The 23,140-nt window shown below is 38.8% G+C and overlaps 1 protein-coding gene across 1 annotated transcript; it reads right to left on the reverse strand.

Annotated features, from left to right (window-relative positions):
- Nucleotides 1-489: 489 nt before the first annotated feature.
- On the reverse strand, nucleotides 490-7,668 carry smad6a (SMAD family member 6a). The gene is made up of 4 exons (XM_048184514.1): nucleotides 6,234-7,668; nucleotides 5,135-5,191; nucleotides 4,917-4,994; nucleotides 490-1,275 (listed from the first exon to the last, which is right to left on the reverse strand). The coding sequence occupies exons 1-4, from the start codon at nucleotides 6,925-6,927 to the stop codon at nucleotides 734-736; spliced, it is 1,371 nt and encodes a 456-aa protein (XP_048040471.1). The 5' UTR covers nucleotides 6,928-7,668; the 3' UTR covers nucleotides 490-733.
- Between the last annotated feature and the right edge of the window lie 15,472 nt (nucleotides 7,669-23,140).

Below are 23,140 nucleotides of genomic sequence, written 5' to 3' on the forward strand. Positions count from 1 at the left end.
TGAAGTATACTTGAGCCTTGAGCTAAATGAGCTCTAGATAACAACCTTGACTCATATTTCACTGTGGAATTTTTGATATGCAATAACATTTTTATAGTTTTATTCAGGAAAATTCAACCAATCATCAGATCTTTGCCAGCAAAGACAAAGGACCCAGTGATAAATTCATAAATGTAAGTTTAGCATTGATAATAAGGGTGAAATTAAATTAGAGGTTAAGTTTTTGCTCAATTCCTCACTTGAGAGCAGGCAGCAAAATCATACAAAACACCTGAACACTGATATGAATCCACTGATATTAATATAATAACAGGGCTATGAGTTATTTTGCAATCTATTGCTTCTTCTTTTTTTTTACACATTGTATTAAAAGAAATATTTCATCATCAACTGTACATACTGCACTGACTGTATCAATTCATGGCATAATACTACAAGACTCAATGTAAATTCCAACAATGGCACATTTCAACACACAGAAATCCAAAGTGCATTTCTTTTGTTTTATTTCCTCCATCCATCCATAAAGACATTGCACCATACATAAATAATTGTTGTAAAAATGACTCCGTATTTACAAGTATTCCATATAATACGTTTATATAAAACTTTATATTAAATTTAGATAGATTACATTTGGGATTGTGGCTGTGGGTGTCTGAGCATTTGTAGTGAGTGTGCGCAGTATATGGTAAGAATGATGTATATGTCTGCATTTGTTCGTGTATATACGTTATCTGTGGTTGTTGAGTAAAATCTCCAACCAGCATGGACATGATGTAATGAACTGTCTGGAGTAGCATGGTCCCCAGCCCTTGGCAAAACTGATCCTCACACTGTTGGGGTCGTACGGCCCTTCCAGGTGCACCAAATTGCTGGGGGGTTGAATTTGGCACGACTTCTCATAGTCAAAAACCTTTATGGAGTAGCCTGGCATGACTCTCCTCACAGTCAAACTCAGGTAGGGGTGATGCTCCAGAGTTGGGGAATTCACAAAAATAGGGTGCTGACTGCGGTTGTAAGCCCAAACTCCATCTGGCTCTTTGCTGAGGAGGATGCCGTGTCCGATCTTGCCACGGGTGCGCTGGACGGAGGTGGAACGTGGAGAGAGGGGGAGCAGGCCCAAGCACAAGCCTGTACCCTGAGGTAGGTCATAGAAGATGCTAAGAGAGGCGTCGTGAACTGGGTACAGGCGGCCCACGCGTGTACGAAGCTCCCAGTATGCCACGTTACACCAGTGATTTTGTGCCACGGAGGATGGAGACATACTGGCATCTGAGGAGGGAGAGAAAAAAAAAAAAGGTATGAATTAAAAAAAAAAATTCACAAAGCACAATATAAAACAGAATACCAATATTTTTTTAGTCTTTTATCCAAGAAAAGATTTTTCTTTTTTTTTTTTTTTTGGTAAAAGTTTAGGCTGATTAGGAAAAAAATAAAAAATAAATAAAATTATTTAATAGATTATTTTTGTTGTTGTAGTTTTGTGTGTCAGCGGAGTGTTCCTAAGCATTACCACACTTATTTCTACCATATTGTGCTGTCGCGACAAGCAATGTCAATGTTTTGACCACTCTCATGTATCAGCTCCCTTATTCTTTCTGCTGTTACACGGAGCATATTCATTCTCTAAATCTCCAATCCTATCAGGAGAGGATTCGAAACTGAAGAAGCAACGACCCCCACTAACAGGCCCAAATCTGTCATCTCTGACTCTAACACCCCCCGCTTCTGCCTCAGCATTCCTCTCTCCCCGCGCGGGGCCGACTGGGGCCCCCTCTTCCCCTCCGAGGGCCAGCATTCAGCTCTCTGACCACTCAGTGAAGGCTCGTGACCCCCTGACCCCCCAGCCGCCAGCCTATCCAGTCTGATTAACTCAAACACAGACTGATGGCATTATTTTGCTTCACATGCTCTATTGAGGGAGAAGATCTAAAGCCCTGGGCCTGTGCCCCCATTCTGCTCAGTCTCAAACCTCTCTGGCCCAAACAGACATCAGAGGACACACTGTTAATGAAGTAAGTTTTGTACGGAAATGCACTGTCATTATCTTGGGATTCTCTGGTTCTTAGTATGTGCTTCCAAATATATAAAATAACACATATGCATGGAAAAGACAGAAAAAGGACTATTATAATTTTGAAAGAGTGCCCCATTAATGTTCAAGTTTCTTATGCAATGACATGGAAATCACATTTTGCTGCCTAGTTTAAATCTGTAAGCAGTGCTATTATGTATGATAATGAGGTTTCAGGAACTTTTCAGAAGCTCTCCTTTAGTAAGTTACTCATATGCACTGTTTTGCATGCACAGTTGTTAGTGCCTGCAAAAGCATTCTTGGTGCTTGTGTGCCTAGCCTAAACCAACACCACAAAATCAGAGGGGGGAAGAGAGGATGGAGTCTTGTCTGTCCTGCTGTGCCAAATATTAGATCTCCCTCCACATATTAGACCCTTCCACCGAGCCAGTGAGTGGTGGGGGAACTTAGAGGGGTGATAATGGAAATGCCACGACAAGATCTGCCAGAGAACTATAGAACACTTCCAGTATTTTCACAGCTCTAGAACAATAGCAGTGGTCTGAATTGTTTGGCTCCAAAAGTAAGCCAACATCTTTCTTTCTGTGTATCTAAATCTATTTTCTGAAATCACTCTTAAAGGGACAGTTCACCCAAAAAATTCTAAATTCTATCATCATTCACCCTCATGTAATTTCAAACCTGTATGACTTACTTTTTTCTGTGGAACACAAAAGAAGATATTCCGACCCGATCTTGCGGCAATTCGTACGTATTTTACGAGGTGGCTAATTCATATGAATTCGTACAAACTCACTCGTACAAATTCGAATGTTTTTTTCTAAATCGTACGTATTTTACGAGTTGCCAAATTCATGTGAATTCGTACGAATGACCTACCCCCTAAACCTACCCGACACAAATTAGACAAGTCGTATGAATTAGCCACCTCATAAAATACGTATGAATTGGTCGTGAGATAGCTTTGGATATTCTGACTTTTTCTTAAAACGATAAAATCCATAAAACAAAAGTCAATGGGATCCAATGTTGTTTTGGATCCCATTTACTTCCTTCAAAATATCACTCCTTTGTGTTCTAAAGAACAAAGTAAGTCATTTGTTTGGAATGAAGGTGAGCAAATAATGACAGAATTTTCATTCTTGGGTGAACTGTCCTCCTATGCTTCATTTTCAGTGAAATACATGGCAGTCAGGCATACATGCACAAATCCTTACACTGGGGGACATATTTGCAGAAATGTCTTTCTTTTGCAAGTCATTTTGTTGCTCATTCCTCTGGATGATGAATTTGTGGTAAGAGAATTGACTGCATATTGATCCTTATCTAAGATGAAGCTAACAGCTTGTGTCAGGATGAGAAAGCAAAATGATTTCTCCCTGTCACAATACTGAGGAGACACGGACAGAAATATGCAGACAGACACATACAATTGCACATAAATGCAATTACAATAAATCAGGCAAAAACTAGATCTAAAAAGCCTTAACATGCATGTCCCCTAAAAAGCAGGGGCAAATAATTTTCCAACAATTGATAGAGTCATTCTTTGTCAACATCTGTAAAGAATCTCTGCAGAGACAGGCAGGATTTCATTAGTTAAATTGCGTGTTGGCCTGCGCTCTGTCAGGAAGAGGGGAAGCCACAGCGAGGCCTGTAATTTAAACCTTATTTTAAAATGCGACTGGCTGGCTATGCCAGGGCTTGCATTGCAAAACTCAGCAGGAAGCAACAACATGAAAATAATGGAGGAAAGAACGTATGTGACACACCAAAAGAGGATCTTGTTCCTTGTCTTCAGAGCTCTATATGCTGGGTAATAATCAGCAAAGGGCTGTAAGACACACAGCTGATAAGAGCTCAGGAGGCCCTGAGTCCCCCAGTCAGCATCCTGACAAGACTACCCATTGTTGCTCATAATCTAATTTTGACTTAGTGCTGAAAAGCTGGTGGATGACGTCTAAGAAATTTTAGCTGTTTGCATAAAGCTCATCTAGATATCATATTCAAACTGGAGAAAGCCAACATTGATGTTAATGAATCTTCAGAGGAAAGTGTATTCATCATATTAAAAAAAATATCTTTAAACACAGAAGTGATGAAATAGAGAGAACCATTAACCACATGATTGACATAATTGGACAAGGAACGAGAAAAAAGGAAAGAGAGAACCGAATAAATGTCTGCATTTAGACAACATGCTCCTTCTTCAAGAACCATAGAACAAGCACAGAAAGTTTATGTTGGGAGTTTTTTATATATGCACGACAGAGAGAGGAATGCTTAGCTGACCAGTTCTAACAAAAACAGCATGGATAAGCTAAGCCATTTGACATTATATTATCCTAATTAGCAGCTCTGAAAACAGCAAGGACCAAACCAAAGCATCACATTCAGCATACACTAACGTTCAAAAGTTCTATTATGCTTTGTTGATAAAAAAATACAGTGGAAACAGGAATATTTTGAAATATTATTAGAATATAAAATACCTTTCTATTCATTTTTTAAAAAACAAATGTAATTGTGATGTAAAGTGTCTTCGGTGTCACATGATCATACAGAAATCATTCTAATCTGGTGCTCAAGAAACATTTCTTCTTATTATTCATGTTGAAAACAGCTGTTCTGCTTAATATTTTTGTGGCAACCATGTTTAATTCTCTTCAGGGTTCTTTGAGTAATATAAAGTTCAAAAGAACAGAACTGATTTGAAAAAAATCTTTTGCAACAATTCAAGTAGCAGCCCAAACTTTTGAACAGTATAGTGTTAATATAAGTTATTTGATTTTCAGGATCAACCAGGAAGTCTCAGTAATTATTGAATTCTTTTTCCCCCATTTAAAGCCATTAATTTACTGAAGACTTGCACACCAACCTGAATAGTCCTGCGACATGCCACAAAGTGAACGCGTGGCTTCGGTTTCTATGTAAGGCAGCATTGGGAGGGAAGAATCTGCAAAATGACAAGACATAAAATTAAATCTTTTCTCCATTTGACTGCAGTTAAAAAAACAATGACATACAGAGTTAACATCATACTTTTATTTCAAGGAATCTTTGCTTACTTGAACTGAGGAAAACTAAATTACTTACTCAGTGGCTTGTGTTCTGGTAAGGGGGATAGATGGGAGTATGGAGGAGGTGGTGTGTCTGAAAAATAGAGAGAACTGAGTTAGAGTTTTCTGGATAAATCTCTTATGCCTATATGACCAGACCCCTACAACTAGAGATCTAATACTACGAAAGCGTTTGGTACAGTTTCTCCAGCACAGCCAATGAGAATGTTACCAGCTGGTATGGAAATTACAGGTGAAGAAGAGCATCCATCAAAAAGACAATGAATGTGTCATGTGCCAAGAATGCATGGAATCCAATTAAAAGCGACCTGTTCTGAATCTCATTATTACACTGGGCGGAAACAATACTTTTTTTTTTTTTGGCTGACAGTGAATAAAACCTTCCAATGAAAAAATATGGAAAACACTTGTATCAGACTTTGCTTTAAAACTAATAACCACTTACAGGACATTAGTGTTGGACTGTAGTGACCATTTGTATGCATGACTCAGTCTCTTGGAGGACTACAGAGTAAGTCATACTACTTTTATTTTTGATGTATGGTTATGCAGTCACTAAACCAGCATGCTACATTTTTACACTATATTCTTTCTAAGATTATTGTTCAATCAATTCTGTTCTCAATCTGCAACTGTCCATACACAATGTTATGGTAGAGTTTTTGTGAATAGGGAGGGAGCAGAGAAATTGAGAATCCCAGAGGGACTCTAGTTGGGAATTCCACTTCCTGAACAGGAGTATCACTGTCCAACTCCCCTCCCTATCATTCACCCAGGCTTCAAGTAAAAATCACATTTATATTAAGATTTTGTTTCGCCTCATTTGATGCTATAGAAACACTTATATGCTTTGGTGGTCTTAGCTGGTTTAAGATGGTCTCCTGGCTTGGGTACATTTTTTACTTCCAAAAAGTGCCCAAAACCTCATCTAAAAAGCATGAAACAGACCAGCCTGGATCGATGGGAAGGCCAACTAAAACAGCAAAGAAGTTCAGTTTGTTTTGTTTTTTTTCAGCAGGGTTGAAATTATATTGTCATTACACTTCAGATGCATAACAAAGTAAACAAGAAAATCATTATTGCCTTGATTAAAACCATTCACAGGGTTTCCTCACCATCTTTGACTGGTCCACAGAGGCGGCTGTAGTGATGGGGGTTGCAGCAGAGAGTCTGACTGTCCTCTGCCCTGAAGCTCTGACAGTGACAGAGCGGTTTGAGGAGAGAGGAGAGCCGCAGGTCTGGCCAGCGAAAGAGTCGACACAACAGGTACTGCGGAGACACCACCTGACCTCCAATTCGCACTTCAGTCTGCGAAACCAGAACACATCCACTCGGCATCCCGCCTTGTGACTCCACAGCTTCCAGTAAAACATCCAGAGACTTCTCTTTCAACTTTTTGAGAAACGCATAAGTGCACTTCTTGAGTTCTTGCTCGGTTACGGCACCATGTTTCAGTTCCCTGCCACTCAAACTGCTATAGTTGTTGTGGTTCCTATGTTCCACACGACAAGCGAGTCGGTTTTTGCCTCTGGTGAGGTCTTTAAACAAACAGCATGTCACCGTCCTGCCCTCGCTCCCTTCGTCGAGGGGTCCATCCTGTTCAATAAGGACCCCCGGTTCCCCGCGTTCCTCTACGCGTTTGCTGCAAGAGTCCGCATTGTTTCCCGGTGCGTATTCCGTTCTGGGGATCTTCTCTGGGTTGCTGTCACTCCAGTCATCCGGACCTCCATCGCCCCCCTCTTTACCTGCGGTGACCAAACGGCTTCTCCAGAGTCGCCGAACCAGACCCGAGCGTCTCGTCCTGAACATACGACAATTTAAACAGTTTGCATCCGTTTTTTCTATGTTTGGTCAGAACCGCGGAGACTCCAAACGCTCGTGCGCTCGCTGTCCGACATCAATGATCTGTGCTCACATGCACAGCCGAGCAGAGCCTGAGCAAAGCCCAACATTAGACTCCACTGCTACAATATATCAACACTGTAGCAAAGGGATGGCTGTAATGATAGTGACCTAAGTGAGGAGCAGTGCATCCAGTCTGTAAACATTCCCCGTCAACATGAGAAACTTTGATAAACAACGCGAAATGCACGATATGCAGGGGAAAAAAAATCTCTGATAACCTCCAAAACAGACCCCCTTTTTTTCAAGCAAACCTTCTGCAGCAGTTTAATGACGCCGAACACATGAATGGATCTCACTATAATCCTTATTGACGTTTAACTCGCTCCTCGCGGAAGAAAATGATCGTGTTGAGACGGCAAAGTGGTCGTTCCGGGTGGATAGACGGACATGTACTGTCTTGAGGTTTCGTTCCGTGTTTCGGGCGAGATTAATGTGATTCTTCGATGGTTTCTTTCACCGTTTCACTCTCTTTCTTCTTCAGATACACACACACGGGGCCCCTGAGGAGAGAAGTGGAGCCATTGGTTGATTCCCATCATGTGCTCGTCTAGACACTTTGGCGGCTGCGAGCCGCGCTGATTGTTGCGCAAACACAGTATCAAGTTTCCGAACTCTTAAAGGAGCAACATGTACCTCTGTGTGTGTGTGTGTGTGTGTGTGTGTGTGTGTGTGTGTGTGTGTGTGTGTGTGTGTGTGTGTGTGTGTGTGTGTGTGTGTGTGTGTCTTTGCGTGTGCGCGCGCTGTGACAGCGACAGGACACCAAAATGTTAGTGCTGTAATGATTGTGATAAAAACGTATTACAAGCTGCCAGCTTCTCAGAGTGGCAGTATCTTAGACAAGATACTCAGATTTCAAAATAAATAAAAATAGTCTTTTTTGGGGAACAATAAAATGCATCTTTCATTTTATTTTGTTATTTATAGAAATTATAAATATAAAAAAATGTATAATATAAAATACTACTACTACTAATTATTTGTATTATAATTATTATTATCGAGACATTTTTATTTAAATAACTGCAAGACCAATTCACTTGATTCATTTAACTTTAATAGTTTATTCTACATAGATTTTTGTGTTTGACACACACACACACACACACACACACACACACACACACACACACACACACACACACACACACACACACACAATGGGTTTTCATGTTGTGTGGGGACTTTCCATAGACATAATGATTTTATACTGTACAAATACTATCTCCCCTAACCCTAAACCATCACTGAAAACTTTCTGCATTTTTAGATTTTCAAAAAAAACATCACTTAGTATGATTTATAAGCTGCTTTCCTCATAGGGAACAAAAATGTCCCCACAAGGACAGGGATTTTGCATACCTTGCAGGAACATTTTGTCCCTATAAAGTATACCAGAACTGTGTGTGTGTGTGTGTGTGTTTGTGTGTGTGTGTGTGTGTGTGTGTGTGTGTGTGTGTGTGTGTGTGTGTGTGTGTGTGTGTGTGTGTGTGTGTGAAATCTGAAAGAAATCAGAAATCTTGCATGTGATATTTCTTTATTACTTTGAGAATTTGCAATTTGTCTTAGCCTAAGCATTATTTTTCAGCACTGGTGAATGATATTTAGCATACTTAACAGACATTTAGAATGATGAAGATTTTGCCCCTGTTATGTAAATCTTGCAAATTTGTCAGCATCAAGAGTAAACTGCATTTGCTCTTCTCACTACTTCAGTGGCAGAATCCTTAGGCTTTCTCCCTGCACTTATCAGAGGGGGTGATAACTGTTGTAGCCTGGCGTCAGTCTAATAATTGCAGCTACTCCCATGAAGTCTCTTAGATAATCTATCAGCAGAGGAGCAGAGACAGAGAGACCAGCACCAAAGCACCACCCAAAATAACCCCAGTCCATCCAGTCCGGACAGACATGGTCCCGTTGATGAAGTCTAGCAAGACCCAACAGGAATAGCATGTCAACAAGCCCCTTACTCTTAATGGACTTTAGGGAGAGTGGTGAGACAGAAAGGACGGCACTCACATCCCATCAAGGCCGTTCCTTGGGTCCATACTCCATACTGGATGGCGCTAGTTTCAGTAGATACTGCTCAAATACTCTAGAGAGACAAAAACTAAATAAAAAACATTCAGAGGGTGAGTATGACTAATAAGTGAGTTGAGCGAAGATGGCTTGAGTTTAAGAAAATATCTCCAAATAAATTAAAAGCACAATTAGACAATGTAAAGATGTTTTTGCAGTATTGCTGATTTGTTTCTTCTGGTGTGGACTATGGTAGCAGGAAGTCGTAGCCACAGACAGACATTAGCAGTGTAATCTGTCTCCTGTGGAAGATTCTGGAAGTCAAAACAGAGTTTCGGCAAGGAAAACCTCATTTATGGTGAAGACAAGGAGACAGCCAGAGCCTTAAATGAATGTCTGCTGTGTAAATGTGGCAGATGTTTCTACGTGGCAGGAGTATGAGCATATATAAAAAAAGGAATATCCTTAACAAAAGCAGAATGTGAAATTTTCTTCTACTTTTCTGAAAATTGTAATATAATGGCTACCTTTACTGTTTGGAAACATTCACTGTATAAATGTTTCATCGTTTTGCCGTACCAACATCTTTGTTTCCACTCATTTAAATTGTCGCAATAATTTCAGTGTTTTTTGATTATATGAGTTTTAACCAGATTTATGAGTTTCTTCCTAGCAATGTCCCATGAGCAAGAGCGTGTTATGGCCATAAAGCATCACCACAGAAAATAAATGACAATGTGTAGGCCATTTTGAGAAGTTATTGAAGGAGGCACATTATATACCAGCTATTATATAACAGTTAAAAAACAGTAGTTAATATTGAGTAACTTACATTGTAGATGCATTATTTTGTGCATTTGCTGCGACACTGAAAACTGTATCAAAGAAAGCCATCGCAGAACGGCTGCTGACATTTCGTTCCTGAACGATTCAGTGTTTTTGAACAGTACAGTTAATGATTCAATTACCCATTGTTTTGACCAATGACTCTCTCATAGTCACTTGCTTTGCTCCTGAATGAATAAGAGTTTTTAAATGAATCAGTTTAGTGAATTATCAAATGACTCACTCCTAAATACAGTTACTTGCAATGTAACCTGCATTGTAACTAGACTATACATCATTATTGTTAATAAAGTGGTCAGAAAATCTCATCACTGCAAAACATATTACTGCAGGTTGTCACTTTTATATTACTTAAGCCAGCCATTAAATTACATTTATGTATGTATACATCCAAAAAATGTTTCCAAAAAAAAAAAAAAAACATAATCTATATTTTAATTATTGTATAGCTAAACAATATAAATCTGAGAAGCAAACAATTCAAAGATTATTTCCTCTTTGTCTTTGCATTGCAAAGCTGACTCCTTCCATTCATTTAGTGTTTTTTAAAGCATGCCTGTTGTTGCCTCTGTGAGGAAAAGAGAATATCTGAGAACCCGAGGAAGGAAGTAGGCTGAAAACAGAGGAAAGGGAGAGAAACTCAGTGAGATCAGGCCACTCTGTTGCTGTAGCTGATTGTAGTCTAGTCTAGTCGCAGAGCGCCTGGCGCCGACGGAGCAGGCCATAAACTTCTAGACGATAGAGAGAGATAGAGCTCATACTCTTACTTGTGTGAGTAAACAAAGAGTTTACTTCACTTAGCGTGTAATTCACTATGCATTTGTGCAGCACAGTCGATGCAAATGAAGTTATCTTATGCCAAGTCATTCCAGAACTATTATCTTCACAGTGGCACACAAGACTAAATAATTACAATAACACCAGTCAAAACGTGAGCAACGGTGGACCTCTGCTGAGATTGAAGTATGCTTCTGAGAAAAAAAGAAAGGAAAACAGAGACAGAGATGTACAAACACAGACAGACAGATATAAAGATTACAAGTTCATCAGTTTGCGTTCATCAGTAAACCTGCATAACCAGAGACAGGCGTGTCCCATCAACAGTAATAGACTTTGCGTGCATCTGTGCCAACTGGTATTTACGTCAGTGGGTACAAAGACTACATCTAATCTCCGGGAGAGACGCAGAGAGAGAAAAAGAGGACGGAAAAGGGAGATGACTGGTCCAGGAGCCAGCAGGGCTCCTCGGGGTGAGCTGAATTAAGTGAGAGATCGAGAAAGAGAAACAGAGAAAGAGCGAGGGGTGGAGAGGCAGAGTGGAGAGAGTAAATCAATGGAGGAGATTTGAGACAGGAAGACTATGGCGTCAGTACAGGCTGGAGATAAGGGCTTCAGTTCCATACACAAACACACTTGTTCTCCCGGGCCGAGCAGCTACACATACTTTGTCTCACTGTCAACTGACCAGACACCCACAGGGCCTCTCTGCTGGTGCTTTTCATCAGCACTCATGCACTGCTATGGGGACCGTCTGACTGAGTTAATGCTCCTTGACTTCCCTAGTGTTTATGATTATGTTTCATTAAGATACTTTTCTTTAATTTACTGTATGTGAGGCTTTTATACACAATGTTATTCAGCTATTATGATGTCTTGTTCTCTCTTAAAGGGTTAGTTCACTCAAAAATGAAATCTCTTTCATTAAGTACTCACCCTCATGTCGTTCCACACCCATAAGAGCTTCGTTCATCTTTGGAACACAAATTAAGATATTTTTGATGAAATCCGAGAGGTATCTGACTCGTCCTAGACAGCAATTTACCACCAGTCATGTCGACTATTTTAACAATGTCTTTAGTACCTTTTTGGACCTTTAAAGTGGTGGTTAAATTGCTGTCTATGGATGAATCAGATGCCTATTGGATTTCATCAAAAATATCTTTTATCTTTTGTTCCGAAGATGAACAAAGGTCTTACGGGTTTGGAACAACATGAGAGTGAGTAATCAATGACAGAAATTTAATTTCTGGGTGAACTAACCCTTTAATGTACAGTTGAACTCTGGTCAAAATGGTAACAATAGATTGGCTGAACTCACATGTATTTCGTCCTTGAATAAGCAAGATCCACAACACCGAGGTGAGGAAACACGGGCCTGACTGAGAAATGTGTGAGTCTGGCCAGAGGTCAGAGGAACTTTTCCTCAAAGATAAGCAAAAAAGACAGAGTAGAAAGGAGACTTAAGGGAAAAGCTACTTCTTTCAGGAAGAACCCTCTTCTTTGACAGCAATGTTGAGTATAAGTTTACCAAAAATGTGTGTATGTTTTTGTGTGTTTTTGGCTCTAATTTAGACTGACACAGGAGCAGGAAAAACAGAGGAATTGAGCTCCACTGCAAAAGAAGAAAAAGAAAGAAAACTTTGGGGTTTTTTTCACTGTCAACTAAGCTAAATTATTCAAAAATTACTTTTGAGGCTGCATTTTGAGACACTGAGGTACTACTATTTCAGTACCCCTTAAAACGCTGTAGTCTTTGGACTGAACATTCATTGATCTGTGAGTAAACTGATCCTGTGTGGCTTTCTTTTTGTGCACTGTATCATAGCACACAACATCCTGAATGCTTCACAGAAAAACACTGTCCTTTAAATCATAGTGTAACTGATTATCACTATGTACGCTGAAAAAAATCATTTTATTAACCCTTTTGCAGTCTTCATTTGGGAAGTACACTCAGGGTCTTTGGGGTCTCCACAGACCCCAGGCAACAAAATGTAATTTTGTAACAAAATAATTGTTTTTTTTTTTTGTTTTTTTTTTAAACAAATGTAATTTTACTCTGTTTATTAATGTTTTTACTCCACAATTTGTGCAGTTTTTGGAGGATTTATCATATTTTTTACATTTATATATATAAATTTAAAAATATATTTTTTAAATATGTTTTTATACAAAAACAGCTTTTTATGTAAAATTAACTTTATAAAAGACCCTCATTTCTAAATTTCATTCATGAGGATAACATGGATAATTTGACATGGTTTAGTGTAAGATTTTTGCCCATCTTTTGGAAAATGCAGTTTTAAAAGTAAAAAAACTATGGCTTTTACCAGTAAATGGCTGCAGACTCCACTGTTTGTTATGTGCTATTTGACTAACTGAAAGACATCTTTTCACAAGTATTATTCAGTTGGATTCATATCTAAATATTATGAAATCACAATTATAACAATAAAAGCTACTTTTTGTCAAAGTTTAGTATATTTTGTAATGAAAAAAAAAATCAGTTTTTCAATATTGTTACATTATGATGAGACCCCACTTAGAAAATTGACAAAATTCATCCTCAAAATCAACATTAATGAAAAACTTATTTTTTTCAGTACAAAAAAATGCTAAACTTTGACAAAAAGTAATTTTGATTGTCATAATTGGGATTTCATAATGTTTAGGTATACAGTGGGTACGGAAAGTATTCAGACCCCCTTAAATGTTTCACTCTTTGTTATATTGCAGCCATTTGCTAAAATCATTTAAGTTCATTTTTTCCTCATTAATGTACACACAGCACCCCATATTGACAGAAAAACACAGAATTGTTGACATTTTTGCAGATTTATTAAAAAAGAAAAACTGAAATATCACATGGTCCTAAGTATTCAGACCCTTTGCTGTGACACTCATATATTTAACTCAGGTGCTGTCCATTTCTTCTGATCATCCTTGAGATGGTTCTACACCTTCATTTGAGTCCAGCTGTGTTTCATTATGATTGGACTTGATTAGGAAAGCCACACACCTGTCTATATAAGACCGTACAGCTCACAGTGCATGTCAGAGCAAATGAGAATCATGAGGTCAAAGGAACTGCCTGAAGAGCTCAGAGACAGAATTGTGGCAAGGCACAGATCTGGCCAAGGTTACAAAAAAAAATTCTGCTGCACTTAAGGTTCCTAAGAGCACAGTGGCCTCCATAATCCTTAAATGGAAGATGTTTGGGACGACCAGAACCCTTCCTAGAGCTGGCCGTCCGGCCAAACTGAGCTATCGGGAGAGAAGAGCCTTGGTGAGAGAGGTAAAGAAGAACCCAAAGATCACTGTGGCTGAGCTCCAGAGATGCAGTCGGGAGATGGGAGAAAGTTGTAGAAAGTCAACCATCACTGCAGCCCTCCACCAGTCGGGGCTTTATGGCAGAGTGGCCCGACGGAAGCCTCTCCTCAGTGCAAGACACATGAAAGCCCGCCAGAAGGACTCCAAGATGGTGAGAAATAAGATTCGCTGGTCTGATGAGACCAAGATTGAACTTTTTGGCCTTAATTCTAAGCGGTATGTGTGGAGAAAACCAGGCACTGCTCATCACCAATACAGTCCCAACAGTGAAGCATGGTGGTGGCAGCATCATGCTGTGGGGGTGTTTTTCAGCTGCAGGGACAGGACGACTGGTTGCAATCGAGGGAAAGATGAATGCGGCCAAGTACAGGGATATCCTGGATGAAAACCTTCTCCAGAATGCTCAGGACCTCAGACTGGGCCAAAGGTTTACCTTCCAACAAGACAATGACCCTAAGCACAGAGCTAAAATAACGAAGGAGTGGCTTCACAACAACTCCGTGACTGTTCTCGAATGGCCCAGCCAGAGCCCTGACTTAAACCCAATTGAGCATCTCTGGAGAGACCTAAAAAATGGCTGTCCACCAACGTTTACCATCCAACCTGACAGAACTGGAGAGGATCTGCAAGGAGGAATGGCAGAGGATCCCCAAATCCAGGTGTGAAAAACTTGCAATCTTTTTGCATCTTTCCCAAAAAGATTCATGGCTGTATTAGATCAAAATGGTGCTTCTACTAAATACTGAGCAAAGGGTCTGAATACTTAGGACCATGTGATATTTCACTTTTTCTTTTTTAATAAATCTGCAAAAATGTCAACAATTCTGTGTTTTTCTGTCAATATGGTGTGCTGTGTGTACATTAATGAGGGAAAAAAATGAACTTAAATGATTTTAGCAAATGGCTGCAATATAACAAAAAATACTTGTGAAAAGATGTCTTTCAGTTAGTAAAATAGCACATAGCAAATAGTGGAGCTCTGGAGCCATCTACTGGTAAAAACCATAGTTTTTTACTTTTAAAACTGCATTTTCCAAAAGATGGGCAAAAATCTTACACTAAACCATGTCAAATTATCCATGTTATCCTCATGAATGAAAGTTAGAAATGTAGGTCTTTTATAAAGTGACTTTTACATAAAAAGCTGTTCTTGTATAAAAACCTACTCAACAAAATTATTTATTTATTTATATAAATTTAAAATATATAATAAATCCTCCAAAAATGATCTAAAAAGACCCCAAAGACCCTATAAGGGTTAATCATATTTCTTGTTTTCCAGTCAAACTAAGCATACTTAAAAAACATTTTTTTCAAGTGTTCTTGATAGACTTATGTTAAAAAATAAAAAAAATAAAAAATTACAGTGGTTTAAAGAAAATAAACTTAATTCAATATATATGAATTGTCTAAAAAACAAGTTATTTAAAAAAAACATTTTTTTTTTTTTTTTTCAGGAATAACATACTAAAGCCCAGATATTCCTCAAAATTATACTTCATATATAATCTTTGAATGAAATAAACATATTTGGCTTGATGTCCTTTGCCTGCGTCCGTGGCGTAGAGCATAGCCTATCATATAATTATCATCCATGTGAGTTAAGAAAAGACATTGAATGGCCCAGGGCGGAGCATGACAGATAAAGCTTTATCAGTACTGTCCTTAGTGGTGGAACTAATAATGAAGTTTAAAATGTAATATCTATAGAAGAAATGAAGGTGGATTTGGGGTTGTGGACTTGCAGTTGCCAAAGGAGTGATTGTCAGGATTAAATAAACATGGTCCCCCTGAATGCTTTTTGAGCGCCACACATCACAATCATGTCAAAGTTACTATTTAATAGAAAACACAAATAAAACAATCCTCTATATTATGCTTCAAAAAGGGTGGGAATGGACAGAGAGACAGAGAGAGACTTACTCTTCTCTGATTGTGCACAAAAGTCATCTGGAGAATACTTTGCATTCTTTCTCTCCTGAGGAAGTTCTCCACTTCTTCACTTGCTGGACTCAGACAATATATACCCAGCTTGGTCTTCAGAGAGACAAGAATGTTGGGCATAAAGGTGCGACACTTTCGTATTTCTAAAAAAGGCTAAAAGTGAAGACAAAGGGAAAGTTACTGAATGTATAGGGAATAACTATTATGGGTAATGAATTCACTGAATTTGTGTTTTTTTCTGCATGTTTCTGGAGGGAATGTGTGGGATGTTTTCATGGTTTGATTCATTCAACTGTTTCTAAATCTTTCTCCCTGATTACTGTATATTAAATTCCCAGATTTTGGCGAGTCAACGACTCTCCCACTAGTTCATAATTCTTGAGAAAAAAAAGTAAGCCCTCAGTGAGAGAAGGAGAGAGAGGGGATCTGTTTTTGAAGAACGTGGTTTATATCGCAAGTAATTGCATGTGATTCTTCTCTCAACTTCAAAGACGAGCGGTTCTGCAGTTTAAGGTTGGGAGGCCAGACCACTACCAGATCGGCTCTCAATTTCCTGTCCCTGCCTGACTCTGAGCAGAGAGAGAGGGAGAATTTGAGGCAGAAACGTGTGAAATACAGAAGAGAGGTTTACAGAAAGTTTCAACATCAAAAAGTTCATAACATCTAAATTAACCATTTTTATTCAGGTCAAAGAATTAATTAATTAATTAATTATTTTTTATTACTGAATAAGCTTGCCCTGAATACACCAATACAATACTTTTAAAGAGTCAAATCAGGCAGAAGTGGCTGCAAGGTAACAACTGCACATTCTTTACAGTTTATCCATCTTCGTGTGAATAAAAAGAGGGTTTCCATTCTGCTACATCTCACTCAACTAATCAAATCTTCTCTATGAACTTTTTTTTTTTTTCCTTTCAAGCATTTCTTTTTTTAATCATTTTCCTTTGCCTGCATCCGTGACATAGAGCAGTAGCCTATCATATAATTATCATCCATGTGAGATAAGAAAAGACATACATTGAATGGCCCAGGGTGGAGCATGACAGATAAAGCTTTATCAGTAGGTTCAGGGCCAGTTTTCACATGAAATCCAAATATGAGCTATCTAAAAGAAATCTGGGTCCAGACATACTGGCCTTTCTATTATGATATAGTCTAGTGCATGGTTTGGACCTTGACACATCTAGGACAAAATATACTGACTCCAACTGTGAAAGAACAATGTTCACATGCATGTTTTCCTCTCTCCTTCTCTTCTCTAATATGCACATATGCTTCTATATACGCATACTACATATGATTGTACAAAAATAATTTCTACGATTCACTACAATGTTTTTTTGTTTTGTTTTTGTTTTTATAAAGTTATGTTTCATAAGATGGTGGAACTGGCAAGTTTCAAGTCACTCCAAGTGCCTGAGATGAACTGCATTCAGTTTTATTCCCTGGGCCTGTGAATGGCACACACCAAACACACACACACACACACACACACACACACACACATAAACTCTAGATTACAGCTTCATGGTCCCTCTCACAGTCCATAGCTGGGATTGGCAATGACATGTGAATGCAGACCAGCTCTAATTTAAGCATCCACATTTATACGCCCATAATGGGGTCAGTATAAGCGCTTTTGGAGCAGGCCAGAGACTGTCCAGAGCTCTCTTTCCAGAACTAAGGCAACACATTATTCCCAAAACTGCCCGAAGCACTCTTTCCGGAACGAAGGCAATACACAGTATTGCTAAATTTTATATAGGAGAATGAAGCATGGCTGCTAGAACTGTTGGTTTTTAAATTGTATTCATAACAAATAATGCAAAAACATCTCTAATTAATTCAATGGATTTCATGCATGAATCAAATGGAATATAAAATCATAAACTGTTTATTATCTTGGGGATTTATGCATTGGAAAAATATTTAGCAGCATCTAAAAATAAAACTAATGCCAAAACAACAACTTTTGCACACACACACAAAAACCATGAAGAAGCATGAAATAAGTATGGAGGGATGGAAATGACCTGGTAGTGCATATCTCTGCAGCCAGGCAGAAGGCTATGGCATGCCTGTGTTATTGAGTAAACCACTTTTGCCTGTGTTTGTGTTTGATAGGATCGGGGGCTCCGTGGGTGGCGCAGGACTCTGGTAACTGAGTACTGAGACTTTAAAAACCCCTAGCTGCTTTTGGGCTATTTCTTCTGCTCAGCCTCCAAGCAGCCTCCACGCTGAAGGGAAGGACTGAAATGTAAACATCCAAACATGCTCAGGCCCTTTTTAAAGGCTGTTTTCCAGCCTCCACTCTTAATTGGAAACAGACAGTGGCCTTGTATGCAGAGGTGGGGTTAAAACTCTGATGCTACCCTGACAGGCAGCAAATCCCATTCACAGTTTTTGATGTGATGTCTTACTCGCTTTGAAACATTTTCAAGTAAATTAAATGTTATAAAGCTCATTATATGTATCAGTGACTGATAGTATATGAGTATATTTCATAAGGGCGACATAACACACGTGGATATGAAAATTGTCATCTGATGGATTTTCATAAACAGGCCTAATATGACGTCTGAAAATATAAATAGTTGGATTAAGGCAGTCAGACGAGAGAAATATGTTGAATAATAACTACACTCTTAGAAGAAAAGGTTCTATAAAGAACCTTAAAAGGCTCTGTAAGGTGCCTAAAATTGTTTAGGGGGTTATCATGGGATCATTTTATGGATTCAATTTAACTCATTTTGTTTTAATTTATTTTTTAATTTTTAATAAATTTTATAAATTAAACAACTCGTAAACATACTTTTCAATTGAAAAAGAAATCAACCCATTAAACATGAAAGTATTATGCAACCATTTAAGACATTTCTCCTTATATAGAGCCTTTTTTGGCATAAAGCGTTCTTGAGTCAATTGAGTCAAGAACCCTAGGGTTCTGTATTGAACCCAACTGAACATGTTTTTTTCTAAGAGTGTACCTTAAGTAGCTGTATTAGAAACCACCTTGCAGCAGTGTTTAGTTTTGTGCAATGGCAGTATATACAACACAAAATACAGTGTTATAAATGTATATTATATTATTTAAAAAATATGATAACAAACTCACCCTCATGTCGATCCAAACCCGTAAGACCTCTGTTCATCTTCAGAACACAGTTTAAGATATTTTAGATTTAGTCCGAGAGCTTTCTGTCCCTCCATTGAAAATGTATGTACGGTATACTGTCCATGTCCAGAAAGGTAATAAAAACATCATCAAAGTAGTCCATGTGACATCAGAGGGTCAGTTAGAATTTGTTGAAGCATCGAAAATACATTTTGGTCCAAAAATAACAAAAATTACGACTTTATTCAGCATTGTATTCTCTTCCGGAATCCCTTCCATTGAATTGATTCCATTGAATTGATTCCATTGAATCCTTTCATCTGTCGGCGTTGGTAATGCACTTTTACGTCACCGTGGTTGTTTTTGGCGATTAGGACATCCATGACATTTTGAAGCATCGAAAATACATTTTGGTCCAAAAATAACAAAAACTACGACTTTATTCAGCATTGTCTTCTCTTCCGGGTCTGTTGTCAATCCGCGTTCACGACTCCGTTCTTCTTCTTCTTCTTTCCTGTTTTACGGCGGTTGGCATCCAGCTTATTGGTGCATTACCGCCCCCTTCTGTGTGGTTCACGACTCTGCAGTGACGCTGCTGATGTAAGACGCTGATGACGTGTTATCCGGTGCGCCAGAGCTTCGTTTACAGTCTGAGGGAGACGCACGCTGTATTCAAGCTATTCTACATTGTTTGTATTTTGGTATAGCTATATTTTTTAAAATGGTGCGTAAGTGTGCATGTTGCGGATGTCCTAATCGCCAAAAACAACCACGGCGACGTAAAAGTGCATTACCAATGCCGACAGATGAAAGGATTCAATGGAAAGGATTCAATGGAATCAATTCAATGGAATCAAAGGATTCCGGAAGAGAATACAATGCTGAATAAAGTCTTAGTTTTTGTTATTTTTGGACCAAAATGTATTTTCGATGCTTCAAAAAACTGACCCACTGATGTCACACGGACTACTTTGATGATGTTTTTATTACCTTTCTGGACATGGACAGTATACCGTACATACATTTTCAATGGAGGGACAGAAGGCTCTCGGACTAAATCTAAAATATCTTAAACTGTGTTCCGAAGATGAACGGAGGTCTTACGGGTTTGGAACGACATGAGGGTGAGTCATTAATGACATAATTTTCATTTTTAGGTGAACTAACCCTTTAAGGAGAGATTTAACTGCTGTGGAAATGTATCACTTTCTGAAATATCTGACCACTGAGTGCCGCTATTGACCAATCAGAATCAAGTATTCCTGAAAGTCGTCTAATAAATCTTGACACGATTTAGAAGTAATTTTTTGAAATCTGAATAGCAGGAAATGTGTTGTTTGTGTAATTACTTGGCAACCCTTTAAATATCTCTCAGCTCATACTCACACACACATTGCTCAAAAGAGTCATTATTGATGAGTGAGCGGGATGTGAGGGAGTCAGTCCTGGCATCGCTGCAAAGATGTTAGTGCTGGCTGAATGGAGGAGAGTGCACGGGATGCTTAATTGGTCCAGTGTGCAAGCATTGGTGATAATTGTGGTTCACAGGTGGCCACAGTGGTGGCCTGTCCAAGCTTTGAGTTCATACCAGGGCCTGGGACAAAAGACAAAAGAATCCAGGGCTCTTTGTTATTGACTGTGGTCAAAGCCTCTGGCTGTCCACCTAGACATGAGTCCATGAGTCTCTATCATGAGAATTCAAACAAGAGCCTTGATGAACACTACTGCAATGAACACAATATTGATGTTAAAGGGGGGTTAATTATGATTTCACTTTTTTAACTTTAGCTAGTGTGTAATGCTGCTGTTAGAGCATAAACAACGACTGCGTAGTTACAACGCTCAAAGTACACTGCAAAGCGAGATATTTTCTTTTAAAGAATTCTCTGTTTAAGGACTACAACAAACGGCTGGTAGAGACTACAACAAGCTTCTTCCCGGGTTAGTGACATCACTTACCCTAAAATCCACATAAACCCTGCCCCCGGGAACATGCAACAAAGAGGGGGAGGCCATGTTGGGCTGCTTTAGAGAAAAGGAAGAGTTGTTGTAGTAGAGTGTTGTTGCCATTCCGCCATTTTCAGTGCTGCCAATTTAGCGATTTTGTCGCTAGATTTAGCGACTTCCCCGCCCCTGTAGAGACTTTTTTCAAAAGACTATCAACAAATCTAGCAACTTCTTGAACAAACCTTATATAGATTCTGTGACTCGCCCACTAATCTATAATTACATTAATATAGATCAGTGGACTCGCCAGTATGATGTCATCTAGCGACTAGTTTTAGCTACTTTCAAATGAAAGCAACTGGCAACACTGATCATTTTATGCCGGACTGCTTCACAAACGAGGGTCAATTCAGCGCTGGATTTGCGCAAAAGATTAACATGACGGCACATGCTAGTCAACGAGTTTAATCAACTCCACAGCAACTACATAAATTTATCCACTAACCATTCAGAAATGTCCAGATGCATTCAAAAGTTGTCTCTCCATCAGTGTCTGACTCCGGTTTGAACAATGTAAGACTGAACACCATTATTGACAATCGTCATTTTAGCTGTGTGAGATTCTCCAGCTTTGTTGTTTGAGCAACCAAAGCGTGAGCTGTTTAAGCTCCGCCCTCTTCATTTACATTTAAAGGGACACACAAATACGGCGTGTTTTTGCTCACACCCAAATAGGGGCAAATTTGACAAGCTATAATAAATGATCTGTGGGGTATTTTGAGCCGAAACTTCACAGACACATTCTGTGAACACCAGAGATTTATATTACATCTTGTAAAAGGGGCATTATATGTCCCCTTTAAGATCTCATGGCAATATTTACATACTGAATAGTAACATTAGTATCTGGAAATGCTTGTTCTGAAACTGCTATGATTTTTATACTTTTAAACTCACAATTAACCCATAAAAGTGCATGAAAATAATGATAACTTCTAAGTAAAACTAGTTCTTGTAATTGTACAAACCGTCTAGTACAGCCCCATTACTGATGAGTGCAAAACTATGTATTCAAATGGTCACTGATTTCACATCAAAGCGATCAAGGAAATTTTAGTGGCATTATAGCAAAAGTGCCCCAGTAAAACCACTTTTGGTGCCTATCAGATATTGTTATCAGATAATGGAGAAATTCCTTCAAACATAGATATGCCATTAGCATTGAGCATGCAGTCTCCCCAGGCATTTCCCTTCTTTGTTGACTAAAAGACCAAAACATGTTGGAACAAGACGCCACGCTGCAAAGTGGCATGTACCATCAAGATTTCCCTGATAATCATACTGAAATAGCTTGTCAGACATGAAAGAGTTTGCGTTTAAGCCTCGCAGCTATTTTCTGGTGAGATCATCTTTCTGTAATATAGACCAAGCAAAAAGGCGCAAGAAAGAACATTGTGCATTGATAAAGTTATATCTACACTGCAAATGAGTCAAAACAACAGAATATCCTGTTGTAAATTTTGTCTAAATCTCTTTAGCGTCAATACATTTTCTCTCTTGGGCCAAAATCAAGTTGGTGGAGTTTCCCAGATTGAACTGACAAAAACAAAGTGACATTCATGTTGTTACTGCCTCGCTTGAGAGAGTGTCAGTTTTTGCTGTGACACTCTGATGAAGATGCGGGTCACACTTTGATAGAAGTGGTTTCAGGGAAGTTCCTCTGCAATACTGTGTGAACGAAACTAAACCAGACTGAGATAATAACTGCCATTAAGGTGTGTTGTTCTGTGAGGTGTGTGCTTGTTTGGGACTCTGTCATGTAGTACTGTAATTATGTAACATGAGGACTGGTAATCTATAAAGTTTGACTTATGGATCACAGTAAAAGTAATCACAGAGAGAAAAAGAAAAAATAGAAGAGAGGACAAACAGCTTTTAAGGAACAACCAATGTGTGGTATGTTTGTAAGTGCAAACTTACATACTGTACCATATAAACACACTGAGAGAAAGAGGGAGTCAAAGTGTGATTGTTAAAACTGGATTACGGTTTGTTGTGTGAATGTAGGCCTATATGTTTTTATGTATGTGTTTGTGTGTGTGGGATTGAACTCAAGCAAGAGGAATGCTGTGTATG

The sequence above is a fragment of the Megalobrama amblycephala genome, linkage group LG3, assembly GCF_018812025.1.
Source record: "Megalobrama amblycephala isolate DHTTF-2021 linkage group LG3, ASM1881202v1, whole genome shotgun sequence".
Classification (NCBI taxonomy): domain Eukaryota; kingdom Metazoa; phylum Chordata; class Actinopteri; order Cypriniformes; family Xenocyprididae; genus Megalobrama; species Megalobrama amblycephala.

Excerpts from the sequence above, each read along its gene's own strand:
- smad6a (XM_048184514.1), bottom strand. The coding sequence starts at position 6,927 with ATGTTCAGGACGAGACGCTCGGGTCTGGTTCGGCGACTCTGGAGAAGC. Across the intron at positions 5,192-6,233 it reads CTGTGGACCAGTCAAAGATG|ACACACCACCTCCTCCATAC; the intron begins GTGAGGAAACCC and ends TCTATTTTTCAG. Across the intron at positions 4,995-5,134 it reads ACCAGAACACAAGCCACTGA|ATTCTTCCCTCCCAATGCTG; the intron begins GTAAGTAATTTA and ends GTCATTTTGCAG.